General features: G+C 43.6%; 1 protein-coding gene across 10 annotated transcripts in view; it reads right to left on the bottom strand.

Annotated features, from left to right (window-relative positions):
- Positions 1–22,084, bottom strand: part of helz (helicase with zinc finger) — a 259,376-nt gene that overhangs the window by 85,022 nt on the left and 152,270 nt on the right. For all 10 annotated transcript variants that reach the window (XM_038777996.1, XM_038777990.1, XM_038777999.1 and 7 more), the window contains one exon: positions 19,594–19,822. In XM_038777996.1, the coding sequence (XP_038633924.1) occupies positions 19,594–19,822 (229 nt within the window). The remainder of the gene's footprint in view (positions 1–19,593; positions 19,823–22,084) is intronic.

Consider the following 22,084-nt stretch of genomic DNA (forward strand, 5'->3'; position numbering starts at 1 on the left):
ATATTTTGCTGCCCTGAGCGCAATTGTTAGCGGTTCGATTGCTAGTGCGAACAGCAGCGGGGACAGTGGGCATCCTTGTCTGGTGCCCCTGTGCAGTTGGAAGTATTGGGAGTTGGTATTGTTGGTCCGTACGCTCGCCATGGGAGCATTGAATAGGAGCTTTACCCAAGCGGTGAACCCTGTCCAAGCCCGAACCGCTCCAGTACCTCTATGAGGTATTTCCATTCGACTCTGTCGAAGGCCTTTCTACGTCCAGGGAGACGATCACCTCGTGTTCTCTCCCCGGAGGGGGTGATTATCACGTTCAGCAGGCGCCTGATGTTCGAGGTAAGCTGTCTACCTTTGACGAAGCCCGTCTGGTCCTCTGTGACCACCTCAGGTACACAGTCTTCTAGCCTTTTGGCTAGGATTTTGGCCAGTATTTTGGCGTCTGCGTTCAGCAGAGATATGGGTCTGTATGACCCACATTCCGTTGGGTCTTTGTCTTTCGTAGGCATCAGCGAGATTGAGGCCTGTGCTAACATGGGTGGCAGTGTGCCCCTAGCTAGCGAGTCTGTGAACATCTCCCGCAGGTGCGGGGCCAGTGCTGTCGCAAATTTTTTGTAGAAGTCCGCCGGGAATCCGTCCGGTCCCGGCGCCTTCCCCGTCTGCATGGAGCTAATGCTGTCCATGATCTCTCCCAGTGCTAGTGGTGCTTCCAGGTCCCGTTTTCTGCCCTCTCCCACGACTGGTATGTCCAGTCCATCAAGGAACCGGTTCATCCCAGCCTTCCCCGTTGGGGGCTCTGAGGTGTACAGCTCTTGGTAGAAGGCCTTGAAGGTTTTGTTAATCCTCTCTGGTTCTGTTTCCAACGTGCCTCCGGTACCCCTGATTTGCGCAATTTCTCTGCTGGCTGCCTGCTTTCTCAGCTGGTGTGCCAACAGGCAGCTGGCTTTGTCTCCGTGTTCGTACAGGGTCCCGCGCGCCTGGCGGAGTTGGTGCACTGTTTTCCTGGTGGAGAGCAGGTCAAAGTTCCTTTGTAGCTCTTTCCTCTCCGCCAGGAGTCGGGGCCTCGGAGTAAAGTATTGCCCTTCATAAACATATACAGTGCTTTTATGGTGAGGGTATTCATGGAGGATCAGGCTGGTGGGATTGAACAATTCTTTCCATGATTATCTTTTCTATGCCACTTACTGTCTTATGTTACATAGGATCATCTATCGGAGCATCTCTTTTCCACAGTGCAAAACCAAAAACTCTCAAGTCTTACCTCCTATTCAAATATCTGACACTATCGATCAGCCTCGTGACTCTTCATTGCATTGCTTCCAATGGGCAAGTGTCTATTTTATGAACTGGTTACAACGCTCAAGATAAGGTCTGACCAGAAGACTGTACAGTTTGACCACACCTAGAAGGATGAGATTTTGTCCTTTCAGGAAGATGGGCAAATCCCACCACGCTCAATGGTTCACTCAAGTACTTCCAAATCAAGCACAATCTACAGGAGTCAATAATGCGCAAGTTTTCTGCCTCCTTTCCCCCCAAAACAATAATTATCAACAAAGACATTATTTGAATGTAAGATCATTGGTACAGAGAGTCAACATTCCCTCTCTCTAGCTATTGGCTCTCAACTACGAAGATAACTTGGATGCACACACCTTTTGTGTTTCCCAATTTTTGCAGCTTTAACTCACATATATTTGGAAGTGGCTCTACTTCAATGCTCAAGCCTGGCAAGCAGCTCAAGGCACCAATAACACTGTCCATGGAGGTGCTCAATGTTGTCAAATGGGGAAAGCTAGCATGCGATTAATTTTTATATATCGTATGTGGCTGTTGCAGTAATGTTATTACAAGAACTTGGGTTAAGGTATCCAGATTCTCTGTCTGCTAAAGCTATGATTCAGGGGTTAGCAGCTAGGCAGGCAGTGATGTGACACGTGGGAAGGTCTGGGTCTGTTTTAATTATTGTTTTTAAGCCCTAACCTGTGCCTGTTTTTTTTTAAAGTTTAATTTTTAGAGTTTTGCTCTGGATTCGGAGGCCAGAAGTTGTGTTTCTCAGCCTGACTTCTGAAAGCTTCTCTCTTCAGGACTTTGAGAGCAAATCTGTAAGCCACCAAGCATTAACTTTATTAATAAGTGGCATGTCACCTTTGTGTGTGGATTTTGCTTGTTTGAAATTTTAGATGTAGACAGGAAAGCAAGCTCAAAGACCTTTCTTTTTAAGAACTGTTCATTGAAAAGCGGTTTTCCCTTGGATGTTGATGGAGTAAATTCTGTGTTAGAAATAACAACATTTGTTTTATCCCTATTTATCATGGAATTACTCCTGGAGCGAAGTATCCTTTCCTCACAGTTTACAAATTGAACAATTGTTGGGGTCTTGTCCGGTTTCCTGATATAAATCGGGGTCTTGTCCACGTACCATAACAAGCACAGCAGCAAGTCCAGGAGAGAATTGCATTACCAGGCCCCTACCTATTTTGAAATCATTTGTGGCCTGGTACACCAAAGAAGTGGATGATTAATATTGGGTTACTGGACTCTGGTCAGACACCTGGAGGCCAAAGCAAGCAAAGTCAGCCAGGATAGTGTTGGATGGGAATTCACTTTTCTGTTGAGGGGTTAAAGTGCAAAATAAAGCAGGAATAGGGGCCTGAAGGAAAAATGCAGAGATGATGATAGTGATTATAAAGTCCGACTTTGCTGCGATCAGTGCTTCATTCCTAACTGAGAAATCAGAACCCTGGTATCTTATAGAAAGGTCTAACTTGTTAAAATCTCAACTTATCTGCATGCAGAAATGACATGTTATTTTAAGATGCATGCGATTTGCACAGAAAATAAAACCAAGAAATTAGACCAATTGCTTGATTTCAACACTATTGTTTACTTTGTTGGTTATCCTAATTTACTGTGACACTGTTTCTAACGTTAAAATAATTAAAAGCCATTGCACAAACAATACGGTTTCAAATATTTGCTGTCACATTGAATTGAGTTGTGAAGCTGTCTCAATGCAGCGTGGCAGCACGTAACCGTGAATTTGTTACACCTATAATCTTCTCCATTAATTAAAGTAGGGGAAAATCTTGCAACGCAACTCAAACGCTATCAATGATCAAGCTGACACTTTGGTGATTTAAGAGACGAGCCATCAAGGACGAAAACAGTTAAAGCTTCACTGTCTAAATTGGACATCAAAAACTCAATGAACCACAACCGGCAGATTAATAAATTGGCGCTAAGATCAGAGTTGAAAATATGGCAATGTCAGGCAGTCTCTCCCAAATATACTAACAGATTCTAACAAATCTGGAGCGATCTGTGCCGTAGACAAAAGAATTCAACCAATCAATTTTTGCTTTAACAGTCCCCTTCATGGTTTACTTACCGTCTGTCTGGGATTATACATGGAAATAACAACTGAAACATACATACCAGCACTAATAAAAAACAAACTCCCAAAATATCAGTGAAATCAAAATGCCAATTCATGCCATGGCATCTTCTACTTCAAATCAACCATAACTTCAGGAGCGGTTGATAATGAACTTCAGGAGCGGTTGATAATGTAGAGATCAAGCAAGCAGAAAGGATTAATCTGTTTCCATTGGTGGAAGGATTGAGAACAAGAAGAATAGATTCAAGGTAATTAGCAAAGAAGCTATGGTGACACAAGAATTTCTTTTCATGCAGTGAGCTGTTTGGATCTGGAATGCATTACCTCAGTATGGAGGCAGGTTCAATTGAGGCATTCAAGAAGGTATTAGATTGCTATTTGAAGTGGAGGAATGAGTAGGGCCAATGGGTCAAATGGCCTCCTTCTGTGTTGTAACAATTCTGCCCACATGAAGAGAGAAAGGAGCAACAAACAAAAAAGAACCCAAATCGCTTGTATCAACTTTACAAAAGCCACTTAAAGTGCATTAGCAAAGGTCAGAGAGATCTTGCCTCCTCCTCCTCAATGAGATTCAACAATGGGAAACACAAGGTGAACTCCAGTGGGGAAGGAAATACACGAAATGTGAAGCAACCATCTTCAAAATCTAGGGCAGGGTCAGACTACTAGAACAATCATGCCTAATTATAAGAGGAACACAAACAACCCCTTCTCTAGCCATCTGATTATCTTGAAGTCTTTTTCAGAATATTTAATAATAATAACATAATTATAATATTAATAATAATGTTAATAATATTCACTTATTGCCATAAGTAGGCTTCAAATAAGTTACTGTGAAAAGCAGTAGTCGCCACATTCCAGTGCCTGTTCGGGGAGGCCGGTACAGGAATTGAACCCACGCTGCTGGCCTTGTTCTGCATTAAAAGCCAGCGATTTAGCCCATTGTGGTAAACCAGCCCCTGGTCATTCTGTCCAAATGGTCTATGTTGGTGTCTATGCTCTATGCAGTCTGCCTTCCACTGATCTTAATATAACTCTCATCAGCACATCCTTTTTTACTACTTTCATGTTGTTATCAAGCTTTTCCCGAAAGGACACCTATGCTCCTTGCCTCAATTTTTGGTAGTGAGTTCAATACTCCAACCACTCTCTGGGTAAATCAGAATGGCTGAGTGCTTTATTAGATTTACTGATGACCATCGTATCTTTATGGCCCTAGTTTTGGATTCCCCCACGTGGAAAGACTTCTCAAAGCGACCTCATTGAACTCCTTCATAGTTCTGAACATATCTGTGAGGTCACCACTAAGCAAAGAGCCCCAGCATGTTGCATCTTTCTGATCATTCTAACCTCAGTTCTGATAAATCTGGTCAAAGCCAGGTGACAGGAAGAATATATAAACACACATATGTGCACCAACTGCGTTATTCTGCAAAATTGTTTTTTAAAATAAAAATGGACATGACTCATACCAGAGGAATTTTTAACCTTCAGAAGCCAGCAGAGCCGTCACCATCTTTAAAAGGGGGTCAGTGGCTCTGCGATCGCCGGCAATCAAATTTCAAAGAAATACACCTACCCCTTTTAGATTTCTACAGCAGACCACACAGTGTCACCAAGGATAAGTTTGTCTTTCCTTTAAAAAAATTTTTTTTTAGAAATGTTTTTATTGGGTTTTTTTTGAGCAAAAGTTTGTCTTTCCTAATGGCCTGACCATTATCCGACCCAAAACGCAACGGGTTTTAATCAAGGGGCCTTGTTAGTCAACTCAAAACAAACCTCACATGACTGAGGCTTGAGCTGTAGAAATGTCTATAATTAATAAGCTGTTCACCTCAGAAGAGAAAAAGGACTCCAGGAAGCAACCTGTGTCCACAATTTAGCATCTCAAAGGTAGTAGCAGAAAGAGCCCATCCCCAGGCTGGTTTAGCTCACTGGGCATAATCGCTGGCTTTTAAAGCAGACCAAGCAGGCCAGCAGCACGGTTCGATTCCTGTACCAGCCTCCCCGGACAGGCGCCGGAATGTGGCGACTAGGGGCTTTTCACAGTAACTTCATTGAAGCCTACTCGTGACAATAAGCGATTTTCATTTTCATTACAATTGCCTGGTTCACATCTACACAGAATTACTGGAGCAGTGGAACTTATGCCTTCAATTCTACATGCCTTCTCCCTTCGTGGATGTCCTCACTTCTGGAAAGACAAATTACCCTGCAACAGTCGGCCACCTATTCTCGGAAGGAATCCAACTGTTCATTCAATGTGAGATCATTGGTACAGAGAGTCAACATTGACTTTTCATTCCAGAATCACGTAAAACTGTAACTCATTTTTATCGTGGTCTTTCCCTGTACCTCTTCCTTACTTCCTCTTTTATTGTAAGAGTGCAAGTGCGGACACTGTGAAACCCCTTCCCGACATTGTGAGCATGTTTGAAATAAACCACCCCTTTTAAATTATTTTATCTGTTTACTGTGGGGTTATTCAGAGGATTGGAACACCTCAAATTTAAGGGTTGTGCAAAACATGCCACCGCTTATAAAAGGGGAAATCAAAAATACCTGTGCGTTTCTTGACAGGTAGCAAGAGGAGAAATCAGGGATATTTTAATGAATTTTCCTCCTGTCTGTACAAATCTCCACTACTCTATCTTTTTTTAAACACGGAGATTAGAACTGCACACGCTGTGTGCGCTCTAAGATTCTCTAGAGGTTTGAAATATAATTTATGGCCCTTTTAACTTGCATTTCTATGTGAATGTGTACCACTTTATCCCATGACCCTCTACCTTCTTCCCACTAGAAGCGTAAGCTATGTTGGATAACGGGCATTAAAGAATTCAAGAAGAGAGATTTGGACTAACCCAAGGTAGCACACCTGCGATTGCTTGTCCAACAATCTCTTTGAAGGATCATGCGTACAGAAAGAATATTGTGATTGGATTAGGAATTGATCAGCTGTGAGTGGATGAGCCCCATAGACATTCCTTCATTTTGATAATTTACACAAATTGAAGTCCCAGTTCAATGCACCGAGAAAGTAAGTGTTAGAACTAGAATCAGGAAAGGTTTCTTGTGGGAAACAAACCAGTAAATAAAAAAATATTTTTATCAATGAGAAAATACAGGTTACACTGTTGGGAAAAGTGTGCATGTAGCTGGCACTGAAGTGAGAGAAGAAATTAAGAATGGCTAAGTGGAGACATGGAAGAAATCACAAGGGTCCAAATCTCTTGAAAGTAGGAAATTTTCGGATTGTAAAATGCTATTCCTTCACTGTGAGGAAGACACTGAAGGAATATATTTGGCTTACTCACTGTATAACTAAAAAGAATTGCAAAAATATTAAAGATTCTCGAGAGGACTGCTGTGCAACAAATTTTTCATGATTAACCAATGTGGCAGTCAAGCCTGCAGCGACATCCACCATATCGGTGTCTAGGGAACAGAGCACATTTATTGAATGCCCTCAAGCTCTTCAAAAATAAATGTCAGTGAAGTGCAAACAGCCAAGTCTAAAATACAGCCATTTCTGTCTGTAGCAAGCTGAAAACAGGGGAGGGAATTTTGCCAATCAGCCTTGTTCTAATCTGATTATATTGTTTAAAAATTAATAGTTCATCCTGCACAAGATTCTAGGCGATTGCTCCATGACGCCTTGGAGTACAATATTGACGAACATCATGCTAATCTTCTATCTTTTTTGAAATTCTGGTTTCTCCAGGTCTCTTTTTGTGCAGGGTTATCTTGTGCAGCAACGAGTCATGTTCCAGCACACAAAAAGGCTTTAAGTAGGTCAACCAGCTGTATATTCTTAACATCCTGCAGTTTTTTAAAAAATGACTAAGTACACCCACACATTGTTCCTGTTATTATAAATTCAATATGTACTTTACTTCACCCTACCCACACTATTGGAAGATAGTTTAAAAGTATCCCAATTGCTTATTACTATTACTTGTTTATACAAGGGGGTGCTGAATAAGAAACTGAAGATGTCTGTAGCTGTTGTTTTCTAAATATTAAAAGGAAGTCTCAGATTGCATCCTACAATTATTCTGTAATATTCAACAGAAAACCTGCCCACTTTTAAAATGTTTTTTTGTTATTCACAGGTTACGAACATGCTGGCAAGGCCGACATTTAGTACTCATCTCTAATTGCCCTTCAAACGTTGCCAGTGAGCCTCCTTCTTGAAATGCTACAGCATGTCTGGTGGAGTTACATCCACAGTACCTTTCAGGAAGGAGTTTCACAATTTCGACATTGAAGGAACAGATATATTTCCACGTCAGGATGGGGTGCAATATGGAGGGGACCTCGCAGGTCCCCACAGGTCTGCTTCCCTTGTTCTTCGAGATGGTAGAAATTGTGGGTTTCGAAAACGCCGCCAAGGAAGCATTGGTGGGTTGCTGCAGTGCTTCTTGTAAATGGTATGCATTGCAGCTTTGAGTGTAAATATTTACGATGGTAGATGAGATGCTGATTAATCAGGCTGCTTTGTTCTGTCACACGCTGGAATGCTGATGGAGCTGCACTTATTCAGACAAGTGGGAGCATTTCATCACACTCCTTATACCTTGCAGGTGGTAGAAAGACATTGGTGAGTCACGACGTGAGTCACTTATTGCAGAATACCTAGCCTCTGACTTGCTCTTGCAGCCACAGTATTTATGTGGCCTTGTCGAATTAAGTTTCTGCTCAAAGGTAACCCATTGAACATTCCATTGAACATCATGGGGAGATGGTTACACTTTCTTTTGCAGACGGTCAATGGCTGGCTTGCGTGTGTGAATGTTATGTGCCAAATATTGCAAACCTGGATGCTGCCCTAGTCTTGCTGCACGCAGGCACTGACAGGTTCATTATCTGAGAAGTTGAAAATGAAACTGAACACTGTGCAATCATGAGACAACATCCGCTTCTGACCTTATGATACAAAAAAGGTCACTGACGAAGGGATTGACGGCCGAGGACTCTGCCCGGAGGACTCTGCCCGGAGGAATTCCTGTTGCAAGGTCCTAGCGCTGAGATAATTGGTCTCCATCAACCACAATCACCTTTCTTGGTACTAGGTATGACCATCGGCCTCCCTACCTAACAGCACAACACAAGCTGCAGCATTTCAAGCTGGCAGCTCATCACTACCTTCTCAAAGGCAATGAGGTGTGGGCAATCAATACTGCTCTTGCCAGAGAGGTCCAAATTCATGAACAAATTCTTTGAAAAAGGCCAATGGAAAGTTTCCTCCCTGCCTGCATATCTTCCTATGTGCCACTCGGTTGGTCCTCAGCAAATCACAGAATCATAGAATTTACGGTGCAGGAGGCCATTCAGCCCAGCGGGTCTGCACCGGCTGTTGGAAAGAGCACCCTACTTAAGCCCATGCCTCCACTCTTCCCCGTACCCAGTAACCCTACCTAACCTTTTTGGACACTAGGGGCAATTTATCATGGTCCATCTACCTAATCTGCACATCTTTGGACTATGGGAGGAAACCGGAGCACCCGGAGGAAACCCACGCAGACACAGGGAGAACGTACACACTCCGTACGCACAGTGACCCAAGCCAGGAACATGGGACCCTGGAGCTGTGAAGCAACTGTGCTAACCACTGTGCTACCATGCTGCCCAAATCAGCTAACAACTGATTTGGGGATCTGGTCCTCATACACTATAGGCTGGAAATTAACGAGAAAGATATTGATCTTGTAACGCTCCTAAGGTGGCAGAGTGGATTACCTCCAATTGTATGATTACTGTCCGAATCTATGTGGTACAAAGTATGGAGGCAAAAAAGAAACAAATACTTTTTGTCTCCCTGTAAATGTATTTTAAAACTCACTATTTTACCATAAAAGTTAATAATAAAATAATAATAAAGTAACTAACAATCAAATTCTGAAATAGTGACTAATTTGAAGTTGTGGATTCTGGGTGTTTCACTCGATTTTTCTGCAATCCTAGATGGAGATACCAACTGATTGGCTGGCTCAGCTGAACTAAAAGAGCTCTAAGCCATGTGACCAGAGAATCATTCAAAAAATCACCTCCTCAAACGAGAGGCTTTTTCGGGTAATTTTGTTAAGTCATGAAACAATTTTTCTTTAAAAATGCTGGATTAACTCGGGTCTGGCATCATCTGTGGAGAGAAAGAGGGTTAATGCTTCAGATCTAAATGAGCTCTCCTACAGAACTGTATACGGATCACTTAGATCTGAAACATTAGCCCTGTTTAAACATTAAACCTGCTGAGTTTATCCAGCATCGTTTTATTTCAGATTTCCAGCTTCGGCCTCACACAAACTGAATGAATGTACCACTGACTAAGATTATCCGTGCCCCGGGAGTAAGATTAACACGGAGGTTCAAGGTCGCCAATGCCCTCTTAGGGCATGGTACCTGAAAAGAGAGAGATTGAACAATGATTTTTAGAACAACTCGAGCTGCTTCTGTGTTTTTCCAGCTGGGTCCCACAGCTACCTGATGTTCCAACAAATGTGCCTGATGTGGAAGAGCCGTGACAGTATTTCACCTTCACGTCAATTTGCTTATGGGATGTTGGATGCTGGAAAGACTCCCATTTATTGCTCAAACTGAGCATCTCCCAAGCAATAGTGGCAAGGCTACTTCTTCAGCTGTTGCAATCCTTGTGTGAGATGGTGCTTCACAAGCTTTTCATCATTCCATCATTGGTGGCCATGCCTTTAGCTGCCCAAACTCTGGAATTCCCTCACTCTCTCTCTCCACAACTCTATCCCTTCCTCCTTCTCCATGCCATAAACCCTTCCCTTCTTCCAAGACAAATTCCTGCTTCCCCATTCCAGAAACCCTTCCCTTCCTCCAAGACAAATTCCTCCTTCCCCATGCCATAAACCCTTCCCTTCTTCCAAGACAAATTACTGCTTCCCCATTCCATAAACCCTTCCCTTCTTCCAAGACAACTTCCTCCTTCCCCATTCCATTAACCCTTCCCTTCCTCCAAGACAAAGTCGCCCTTCCCCATTGCATAAACCCTTCCCTTCCTCCAAGACAAATTCCTCCTTCCCCATTGCATAAACCCTTCCTTTCTTCCAAGACAAATTCCTCCTTCCTCATTCCATAAACCTTTCCCTTCCTCCTAGCAAATTCCTCCTTCCCCATTCCATAAACCCTTCCCTTCCTCCTAGACAAATTCCTCCTTCCCCATTGCATAAACCCTTCCCTTCCTCCAAGACAAATTCCTCCTTCCCCATTGCATAAACCCTTCCTTTCCTCCAAGACAAATTCCTCCTTCCCCATTCCATAAACCCTTTCCTTCCTCCTAGACAAATTCCTCCTTTCCCATTGCATAAACCCTTCCCTTCTTCCAAGAAAAATTCCTCCTTCCCCATTCCATAAACCCTTCCCTTCCTCCAAGACAAAGTCGCCCTTCCCCATTCCATAAACCCTTCCCTTCCTCCTAGACAAATTCCTCCTTCCCCATTCCATAAACCCTTCCCTTCCTCCAAGACAAAGTCGCCCTTCCCCATTCCATAAACCCTTCCCTTCCTCCTAGACAAATTCCTCCTTTCCCATTCCATAAACCCTTCCCTTCCTCCAAGACAAATTCCTCCTTCCCCATTGCATAAACCCTTCCCTTCCTCCTAGACAAATTCCTCCTTCCCCATTCCATGAACCCTTCCCTTCCTCCAAGACAAATTCCTCCTTCCCCATTCCATAAACCCTTCCCTTCCTCCAAGACAAATTCCTCCTTCCCCATTCCATAAACCCTTCCCTTCCTCCAAGACAAAGTCGCCCTTCCCCATTCCATAAACCCTTCCCTTCCTCCTAGACAAATTCCTCCTTTCCCATTGCATAAACCCTTCCCTTCCTCCAAGACAAATTCCTACTTCCCCATTCCATAAACCCTTCCCTTCCTCCTAGACAAATGATTCTTTATCTGGCTGTGTGTCAAATTTTGTCTGAGAAAATGCTTCCATTTTTTATTTTTTTTAAAATTTAGATTACCCAATTATTTTTTCCAATTAAGGGCCAATTTAGTGTGGCCAATCCACCTACTCTGGACATTTTTGGGTTGTGGGGGCGAAACCCACGCAGACACGAGGAGAATGTGCAAACGCCACATGGACAGTGACCCAGAGCCGGAATCGAACCTGGGACCTCAGCGCCGTGAGGCGGTTGTGCTAACCACTAGGCCACCGTGCTGCCCTTGAGAATGCTTCCATGATGTGCCGAATCAGGATGGCTCATGACTTTGAGCTGACAATGTTCCTGTAATACTGTTCTTCTCCTCAGCAATTGAGGCTCTAGGTATAGCCAGGTGAGTCTCAGAGGTGCTAGTGTCAGTGCGGGAAATTGCTCACCTTTAATAAATATCTATTAATCTTATACAAACAACCAAGAATAAGCATGGGTTACTTTCACAGTCCTGACTATTGCATTAAAGCTGATGAACTCAAGTGAAGATAGGGAACTCAAGTGGCAAAGACAAATATGGGTAATGGAGCACATTAATCACCTCTACAAATGTTCTGAGATACAGAGTACATACATGCTATATTTATACAATGACAAGGCAATTCAGAACTGAAAAAACCATAAATGGTGCAGTGTTAAGACAATTCATGGTTTTGCAGAATAATCATATCCAAGGACCTTCATTTTCTCATAAAAAAGAGGCAAGGGAAAAGCAGGGAAACAAAACAAAGCACCTTCTTCTTGGGCTGTTCCTCCGTGACGAGGGTGACTTGCTTCTACTCCGGGGAGGTTGGTTCTGTGGTGGCTGAATAGTCCAATCCTGGATCCGCAGATTCTGCCATCAGTTTGGTGGGTGGAACGCTCTGGGTTCTGTGCTCTCTTTCCACTGTTCATGCTTGGCCTCCGCATGCTCCATCCTGTGAAGCTCGAGGTGATTGATGCCTTCGCAGATGCTTCTTCTCCAGCCTGTGTGTTCTAAAGCAAGCGATTCTCACGTGCAGTGAGATGTTGCATTTATTTATCGAGGCTTTCAGCGGTTCCACGGTCCTCCTGGTGATCGTTTGCCATTGCGGAGCTCAGACGGGAGCACTTGTTTCAGGAGTCTTGTGTTGGGCATGCGGGCAATGTGGCCGGCCCATTGAAGCTGGTCGGGCGTGATCAGTGCCTTGATACTGGAGATATTGGCCTGGGAGAGGACGCTCCCATTGGTACACCTATCCTGCCAGTGGATTTGCAGAGGCAATGTTGGTGATATCTCTCCAAGGATTTGAGGCGTCTGCTGTACATAGTCCATGTTTCTGATGCATACAGGGGGCAGGGACCACGGCTACTCTGTAGACCATCAGCTTGGTGCTGCATTTGAGGTCTCGGTCTTCAAACACTCGGTTCCTCAGGAGTCCGAATACTGCACTGGCGCATTGGAGCCGTACTGGATTTCATCGTCGCTCCCTGCTTGCGCCAAGAGGAGGCTCCCGAGGCAAGGGAAATGATCTTCATTGTTCAGGGGTTCACCGTGGATCTTGATGGGCGGCACGGTAGCACAGTGGTTGGCACTGTTGCTTCACAGTGCCAGGGACCCGGGTTTAATTCCCGGCTTGGGTCACTGTCTGTGCGGAGTCTCTCTGTCTGTGTGGGTTTCCTCCAGGTGCTCCGGTTTCCTCCCACAAGTCCCAAAAGACGTTCTTGTCAAGAGGGCCTTTCCACCGCATTTTAATACTTACCCGGGGATTCACATCACAAGTTGGCGTCTGAGTGTGGCGACTCTCTGCGAGCTCTCTCACACAGAGTCTCTTCCTACATCTCTTATAACCATACTACCCTTTGAAAATTTAATTCTAACACCATCTCTAACCTCTCTCTTTCATGTTCTCTTGCAGGTCCTCCTACTTCTGTAGACCAGCCACATGACCCGACCCAACAGGATTCTTCCAACGGCCAGACCTTGGCCATGACCTGGAAGCAGATGAGGCCCAGCCCGGAAGTCCGACCCTGACCTGGCATCCTTGGGAAAGCAGGCAGCATAATCAAAGATCCCTTCCACCTGGATTATTCTCTCTTCCAACTTCTTCCATCGGGCAGGAGTTACAAAAGTCCGAGAACACGCATGAACAAGTTCAAAAACAGCTTCTTCCCTGCTATTACCACACTCGTGAATGACCCTCTTATGGACTGAACTAATCTCCTCACACATCTTCCTTACTGACTAATACTACATTCCGTATGCTCACCGGATGCCTTGTACCTATGTATTTACATTGTGTATTTACACATGTCCTATGTTTTTTCATGTATGGAACGATCTGTCTGGACTGTATGCAGAATACTTTTCACTGTACCTTGGTACACGAGACAATAAATCAAATTCAATTCAATTCAACCAGAGTCCTTGTTGTTTTTCAGCTGTTGGGTGGCTTTTTCCACCTCACGGTGAGCTGGGATTGCACTGAGACGGTGGCAGGTAGTCTGTTGAGGACACTTGTGTGTAAGGCCATGTCTTGGTTGAGGAGGTCCTCAAAGTGCTCTCCCCAGCGGGTGTTGACTGCCCCTCTGTCTTTGATGAGCGCCTCTCCGTTTTTGGCTCTCAGTGCGGTGAGCACCTGGGTACTCAGGCTGTAGATGGTTTTTAATTGAGCTGAAGAAGGTACACGCATCGTGGTTGTCGGAGAGTTGCTGAGTCTCCTGTGCTCTTTCCACCCAGCATCTGTTGTTTAGGTCGCAAGTTCTTTGTTGCACCTCAGCCTTCAGTTTCCTCTCACTTGAATTTTGGTGGAGCTGCCAGTTCAGGAACACCTTGCGTTTTCGGTCAAGGAGCTTCTGGATCTCCTGAGCACTCTCGCCAAACCGGTCTTGGTGTTTTCTGTCGAGAGCCAGAGCATCTCCCCGCAGGTGCTGACTATGGCGGCTTTTAAGGCGGACCAAGCACTGTGGGTATTCTGAGACTCTGGCTCGTTGGTTGTTGTCAGTTTAGCTGTGAGTTCTGACTGAGAACTCAGATCATGGCTGATCTCTTCCTGGTCTCAAAAACACTTCCCTGCCTTCTTCCCTGTATCCTTTTAACCTGTGTTTTTAAATCAGAAATTTATCTATCTCCTTATTGAAACCTTTTACTGATTCAGACTCCACCGCACTATGGGGCAGCGAGTTCCACAAATTCACAACCCTCTGCGAGTAGTTATTCCTCATCTCGGTTTTAAATCTACCACCTCTCAACCTACATCAGTGATCTCTCATTCTGGATTTCCCCACAAGGGGCAACATTTGGTCCATGTTTACTTTATCAATTTCTCTTAGAATTTTATAAACCTCGATCAGATCCCCTCTCATTCTTCTAAACTCTAGCGAGTATAAGGCCAAACTGTTCAATCTCTCCTCATACGTCAACCCTTTCGTCCCCGGAATAAATCTGGTGAACCTCCTCTGAAATGCCTCCAATGTCACCACATCCTTCCACAAATAAGGAGACCAAAACTGGACACAAGACTCCAGATGTGGTATCACCAACACTAAATACACCGCATCCACAGGTTCCCCTTCTTACGGTCCCTTGCTCTGATGATGCCTATTAGGTGCCGGTGCTTAGAGCGGGGGGTGTTGCCATGAGGTCTTCTGCTTGCCCCTCTGGAAGAACAGGGTATTTTTCATGGCCAGGTCATATTCTAATCATTTTGTCAGAAGAACAATTCTGATGCTGTTTGTTTCCCCCACACCTTCCCTGCCTAACACGCCTTGCCAAAGGTTTGCATCCCTCATGATTCTAGCATTGAAGACGCCAAGGAGAATCAGCTTGTCTCCATGTGGGTTGCGGGACAGTGATGCCTCTTTTACCTCATCCGTTACTCCAGGGTTGGGCCGTAGGCACTGACGGCCGTGAAGTGCTACTCCTGGGTCAGAGTGAACCGTAGGGTTATGAGGGGTTCACTCATCCCCTTGGGGGTGGGGGGTTCATTGAGATGTCCAACCAATTAATTTTTTTTATGGTGAAGCTGACCCCGTAGAAATGATGTTCTTCTGGTTTGCCTTTCCAGAAGAGGTATACCCGCCACCTTGTTCTTTAAACAGGCCTTCTCCTGCCAGTCGTGTCTCCCTCAGGGCAGCAATGTCAATGTTGTGGTGCTGGGGTTTCCAAGCTAGGATGGCGGTGCGGCCTTCAGGTCTGTTGCTGTTGTCCATAAGGGTCCTGACATTTCAGGTCCCAAAACTCATTTGAGGGGTGGGGTGGGGTGGAAGGTGCCCATGCGTTGATTATTTTAAAGTGGGGTGGTTATTGAGCACCAACCACCACATAGTCCCACTGGAGCAAGGTCTTGGCCCAGTGGCAGGGAGATCCAAGACGACTGGAGACCAGGCTTTGCTGTAGGACGGGGACGAATGAACAATCATCCACCAATTATCTGCCTGCCCGTCAGTACCGTCACTTTTAAAGGGTGATGTAATTTTCACTCTCTCTTGTGCCTTGCAGTCTCGCCCCTGTTTGCGCTGCTCCTCTTGCCCTTGCTTAGAACAAAACATCTACCCTGCTTCGGTTACTTGCCCAGAAACACCAGCATCTGTGCGACTGAAATAGATGCAAGCTTCAATTCAGCTTTGTTAAAATACAGAAGACCCATAATGCAACTGCCATTTATTCCTTTCACATTTAACATTTGTATGGCAGTTAAATCACTCAAATCAAATTAGCATCAAACACAAAAAACACTTTAAAAAAAAAAACTCAGTAGACCGATGCATAGAATTCGTCCTCCTCTTCAGAAAACCCCCCCAGAAATAATTATATATGCAAGTAGTACAAACCAGCCCGAGGAAGGGAAAATTCATTGTAATACGGCTGTGCAGAAGCTATGAGCAGGATAACTGACTCTCACAGCATTAGTTCAGTCGTTAAATCACATTCCAGGATGTGCAAGGATTCTTTTTGCAGATTCTTTCCCCCAGAGAATTTTTAAAAAAAAATTCAAATTTCTCCACTGATATGGAGGATACTTTCCTGCGATATTACCTTGTGGAATAATAAATCACTGAGAAACAACTCCTACTATAATATTCTGGTGATCTCCGTTAAGGATATGAGCAAAATGTCTCATTGATGAAATGTCGCCACATATTTAAAGCCACTTCCCAAAGGATCATTGCCCTTATTACTGTATACTACAATATTAACAAATGTCATTTCCAAATAACACAATAAAAACTGAATATTACAGCGTTTCTTGGTCATGAGCAATATACTAGATGAGACTTCAGTGGAGTAGGTCCCTGAGGCTCAGTGAAAAGCAAACATGCAGCCCGTGTAAACCCTTTTCCTCGGTGAACAAGAGAACAACTGAATCCATAATCTACTTGAGGTTTGAACCATTGATGTTTGAACTAATAAGTTAGATTTTACAAAGGATTTCACCCTCACAGCCCAAAGATGTGCAGGTTAGGGAAAAAAATAAAAATAAAATAATTGGGTACTCTTAAATTTATAAAAATATATTACAAAGGATATTTAAAATATAATTTTGGAGAGCGCAGCATGGTGGTGCAGTGGTTAGCACTGCTGCCCCACGGCACCGAGGTCCCAGATTTGATCTCGGCCCTGGGTCACTGTCCGCATGGAGTTTGCACATTTTCCCCGTGTTTGCGTGGGTTTCACCCCACAACCCACCCAAAGATGTGCAGGTTAGGTGGATTGGTCATGTAGTTTGTGAACGAAAGATTGGTGTGCCTATATTTGCAAGATCGACAATGATCAGTATAATGTGATTACCCATAAGAAACCCATAAGATGGTGTAATATTGTTTATACTTTCGCACTTTCCAGCACTATTTTCCAAATTATATATATGCACATCTTTGGGTGGGTTGTGGGGTGAAACCCACGCAAACACGGGGAAAATGTGCAAACTCCATACGGACAGTGACCCAGGGCCGAGATCAAACCTGGGACCTCGGTGCCGTGGGGCAGCAGTGCTAACCACTGCACCACCATGCTGCGCTCTCCAAAATTATATTTTAAATATCCTTTGTAATATATTTTTATAAATTTAAGAGTACCCAATTATTTTATTTTTATTTTTTTCCCTAACCTGCACATCTTTGGGCTGTGAGGGTGAAATCCTTTGTAAAATCTAACTTATATATATATATATATATATATATATATAAAATTTGGAAAATAGTGCTGGAAAGTGCGAAAGTATAAACAATATTACATCATCTTATGGGTTTCTTATGGGTAATCACATTATACTGATCATTGTCGATCTTGCAAATATAGGCACACCAATCTTTAGTTCACAAACTAATAAAGGCTATTATCTCCTCAAACAATCCATAAAACATAGGAGCAGCTTTAATCTCGATCAAGACCAGGGATGCACTTCTAAGGCTATATAAGGCTCTGGTCAGACCCCATTTGTGACAGTTTTGGGCCCCGTATCTAAGGATATGCTGGCCTTGGAAAGGGTCCAGAGGAGGTTCACAAGAATGCTCCCTGGAATGAAGTGCTTGTCATATGAGGAACGGTTGAGGACTCTGGGTCTGCACTCTTTGGAATTGAGAAGGACGAGGGAGGATCTTATTGAAACCTACAGGATACTGCGAGGTCTGGATGGAGTGGATGTGGAGAGATATTTCCACTTGTAGGAAAAACTAGAACCAGGACACCATCTCAGACTAAAGAGACGATGCTTTAAAACAGACATGAGGAGGAATTTCTTCAGCCAGAGGGTGGTGAATCTGTGGAACTCTTTACTGCAGAAGGCTGTGGAGACCAAATCACTGTCTTTAAGACAGTGATAGATAGGTTTTTGATCAATAAGTGGATCAGGGGTTATGGGGAGAAAGCAGGAGAATGGGAATGAGAAAAATATCAGCCACGATTGAATGGCGGAGCATACTCGATGGGCCGCATGGCCTCATTCTGCTCCTATGTCTTATGGTCTTATATTCATACATCATTCAATTGCTTTTCATGGCTTCAATATCCCGAGAAAAAACTCCCGAAGGATACAAGGTGTCAAGCAAGTACAGTATTCTAGGGCAATTTTTAGCCCCCTACTTGACACGTGGCATTGTTCAAGACAGAGGAACAGATAAGGCTCATTGAACAATGGTGGAGAAGTTCAGACTACCCCCTCTAAATAACAGTCTGAGGATGAAATGAAAATGAAATGAAAATCGCTTATTGTCACGAGTAGGCTTCAATGAAGTTACTGTGAAAAGCCCCTAGTCGCCACATTCCGGCGCCTGTCCGGGGAGGCTGGTACGGGAATCGAACCGTGCTGCTGGCCTGCTTGGTCTGCTTTAAAAGCCAGCGATTTAGCTCAGTGAGCTAAACCAGCCCCTATGGATGATGCTTGCCATGGCAAGGATGATGCTTGCCATGTTGAACCACGGCTGAAAAAGCAGCTTAATGCAAATAAACAGGATGTACAGTAATAATGTTTGGGAATTCTCACTAGCCCATTGGATTTCCCACAGCATGCCTTTTGATGGCACTGAGCGCTGCACCAGCCAAAAATTAAAATTTAAGTCCTTTTAGGTTAGAAAATTGTAGAAATGGGACAGACATGTTGTGGGACAGCCTATTGGTAATTAAACGTCTGCAGAAAGAGCAATGTACTTTCAACAATTATATAATAATCTGAGGGGGGGGGGGGGGGGGGGGGGGGGGGGGATGATTAACACAGGATTTTTACCTCCAGAAATTGAAGTTTGTTAAATTGCACAAGTTTGATGTTAGCTATAGATTTGATGGGCAGAAAGCACTTGGATAAGCTGAATGACTTTTTCTCTAAGTGCTTGTTTAGCTGTAGTTATTAAAGCCAAACTTCATACTGTGAATTCCAATGCAAAGGGAAGCTAAATGAATATTTGAGGGAGGAAGGAACAAAGATTTGCACTTAATTAGACAAGAAGGGTGGGAGGAGCTTATTTAGACCATAAACACTGGCATGGACCAGTTGGGTCAATTGGTCTGTGTCCATGCTGTACCTTTATATATGTAATTCTACTCCGCATTTATATTCTTTGGTGATTGATAATCAAAACAATTTCTTTCTAAACATAAACAAGATAGAGAGTTATACTGAAACCTTCTCGTTCAAAGAAAATTGTCTATCCCATTTGATCGACTAACTTCAAGAATGATCTCTTAAAAAAATATATACTTATTTAGAAGTCATAATGAGTAAAGTTATAATAGCGAGTATTCATTAGCTTTGCAATTAATAACTTAAATAATAATTTATTCATTTTACCTGCATCTCCCAACTGAGCATAGAGCTATGGGGTCCCCAACCACAGCAACCAGGGACTGTGCTCGAGTGATGGCAGTATTAAGTAGTTTGTAATTAGACAGAAACCCATAGTCCAGATCCTCGGTGGAGTCCTCTACTAATTGTTCCTTTCGCTTGATGGGAGTCTGCTTATGTTTGCATGTGTGTCTTGTCCTCACTGTACTGAGAAATAAGACTCTAAATTGCTTGCCTGAAAAATTAAAAAGAAACAAACATTCATGTAACTTTTTGAAGTCCAGGTTACTTATAAACAACTATACTGGAAAAAATGTTCAAAGCAATTGCTAAGACATTATACATGGTTTATTTTGGCTCTTCCTAACTCAGGTGAGTCCATTTTGTGTTGTTAAACCCAGAAACAAGTGCTACGTATTTGTATAGCGCCATTTTGTAGGAAAACGTACAGTGGAAATGTATTTTTTCCAAGTTGGAAATTCTGAGTCAAGTGTCTCACGCTCACCAGAGTCAGAATGTTCTGGTTTAAATCCTCTGGGAGGCTTGTTCCGTGATTTCGACTGGACAGCAATGCAGTTCTTGCTGAGGTTCTAAAGGGCTTTGGTGAGACAGCACCTGGGACAGTGGGTGCAGTTTTCGTCTGCTTATCAGAGGAAGGATGTTTTTGCAATGGAGGGAGAGCAGCAAAGGTTTACCACACTGATTCCTGGAATGGTGGGACTGACATGTGAGGAGCGATTGAGTGAGTTAGGATTATATTCGCTAGAGTTGGGAAGAATGGTTGGGGATCACATAGAAACCTATAAAATTCTAACAGTAATGAAAATGAAATGAAATGAACAATAATAGACAGGATAGATGCAAGGAGACATCTGATGGCGGGGAAGTCCAGAACCAGGGTCACAGTCTAAGGATACAGGATAGACCATTTAGGACGGAGATGAGGAGGGGAAATTTCTTCACTCAGAGAGCGGTGAGCCTGTGAAATTCACTACCGCAGAAAGCAATTCAGGCCAAAATATTGTATGTTTTCAAGAAGGAGTTAGATACAGCTCTTGGGGCTAAAGGGATCAAAGGGAATTGGGGGAAAGCAGGAACAGGTCACCGAGATGGGTGATCAGTAATAATCACAATGAATGGCAGAGCAGGCTCGAAGGGGCAAATAACCTATCCCTGCTCCTATTTTCTAAGATTGCTGAACTATCAGCGGTGTTATCTTATGGTTGAAACATTAAACCAAAGTCCCATCTGCCTCTTTGGATGTAAAAGATCCCATGCCACTCTTTGAATACGAGGAGAACCCTCCTCAGTGCCCTGGCTAATATTTATCCCCAAAACAATTTATCTGGTTATTATTGTGCATCTATGCACAGGACCCAGCCAAGTGCAAACTGGCTTCTGCGCTTCCTGACATTACAACAGTGCTTCGTTGGCCATGAACACTATGATTCGCCCCAAGACCATGAAAAGTACTACTTAAATGCAAGCCTTTTTATTCTTTACTCTGCTGGTGCACTATAGCTGTAAAGATTATAACTATGCAGAGATAATAAATCCATAGTAGAGTAGGATTATTTTCAGACTTGGGTCAAAAGAATAACCACAAACATCCAGCAGATTAGTTGCACCTGTCTGAGCCCAAAGAAGCAGTTTTATGAAATGACTGTTTATTCAGTAAATAAAAGCAATTTCATTGGAGGATTAGTGACGCTCAGGTCAAATGTCATTTTTTTCCTGTCATCTGAACATAGTTGATGCAAATTTCATTTATAGAGACACATCAGAATTCTATTGTATTGATTTTTCTAAAAAAAGGCTCAAAGTACATTTAGGTTTCAACGGATTTTCTTTTTTGTACAGCAAATCAACAAATTCAGCCTTTTTCGGGTCAGTTTGCAGATTAGAGGATTGATGAAATTATCCAAACAACAATAAATTCATTGAGGAATATCAGTTAATGGGCCATTTCCAGAGCTGCACTACGCATCAGTTCCCACACATCACTCAAACCAACTGCCAGGAGGCTAGCAGTGACCTCCCTCAAAACCAGACACGTACACTGACTGCATCAAAAAGGTTCAATCAGTTGGTAAAATTCCCCCCGTTCATTTCTACCCTTTTTTGTCTTTTATAAATTTAGAGTACCTTAATTTTTCCAAGTAAGGGGAATTTAACATGGCCAATCCACCTACCCTGCACATCTTTTGGGTTGTGGGGCAAAACCCACGCAAACACGGGGAGAATGTGCAAACTCCACACGGACAGTGACCCAGAGCCACGATCGAATCTGGGACCTCGACGCTGTGAGGCAGCAGTGCTAACCACTGCACAACCTGCTGCTCAGTCATTCCTACCGTTCTGATTAACTTTTTTGTATTAATTTATGGGATGTGGGCTTCGCTGGCGAGACCAGCGCTTGTTGCCCATCCCTAATTACCCTTGAGAACGTGGTGGTGAACTTCCTTCTTGAACCTCTGCAGTCCATGTGGTGTAGGCA

The sequence above is a fragment of the Scyliorhinus canicula genome, chromosome 18 (assembly GCF_902713615.1).
Source record: "Scyliorhinus canicula chromosome 18, sScyCan1.1, whole genome shotgun sequence".
NCBI classification, from domain to species: Eukaryota; Metazoa; Chordata; class Chondrichthyes; order Carcharhiniformes; family Scyliorhinidae; genus Scyliorhinus; species Scyliorhinus canicula.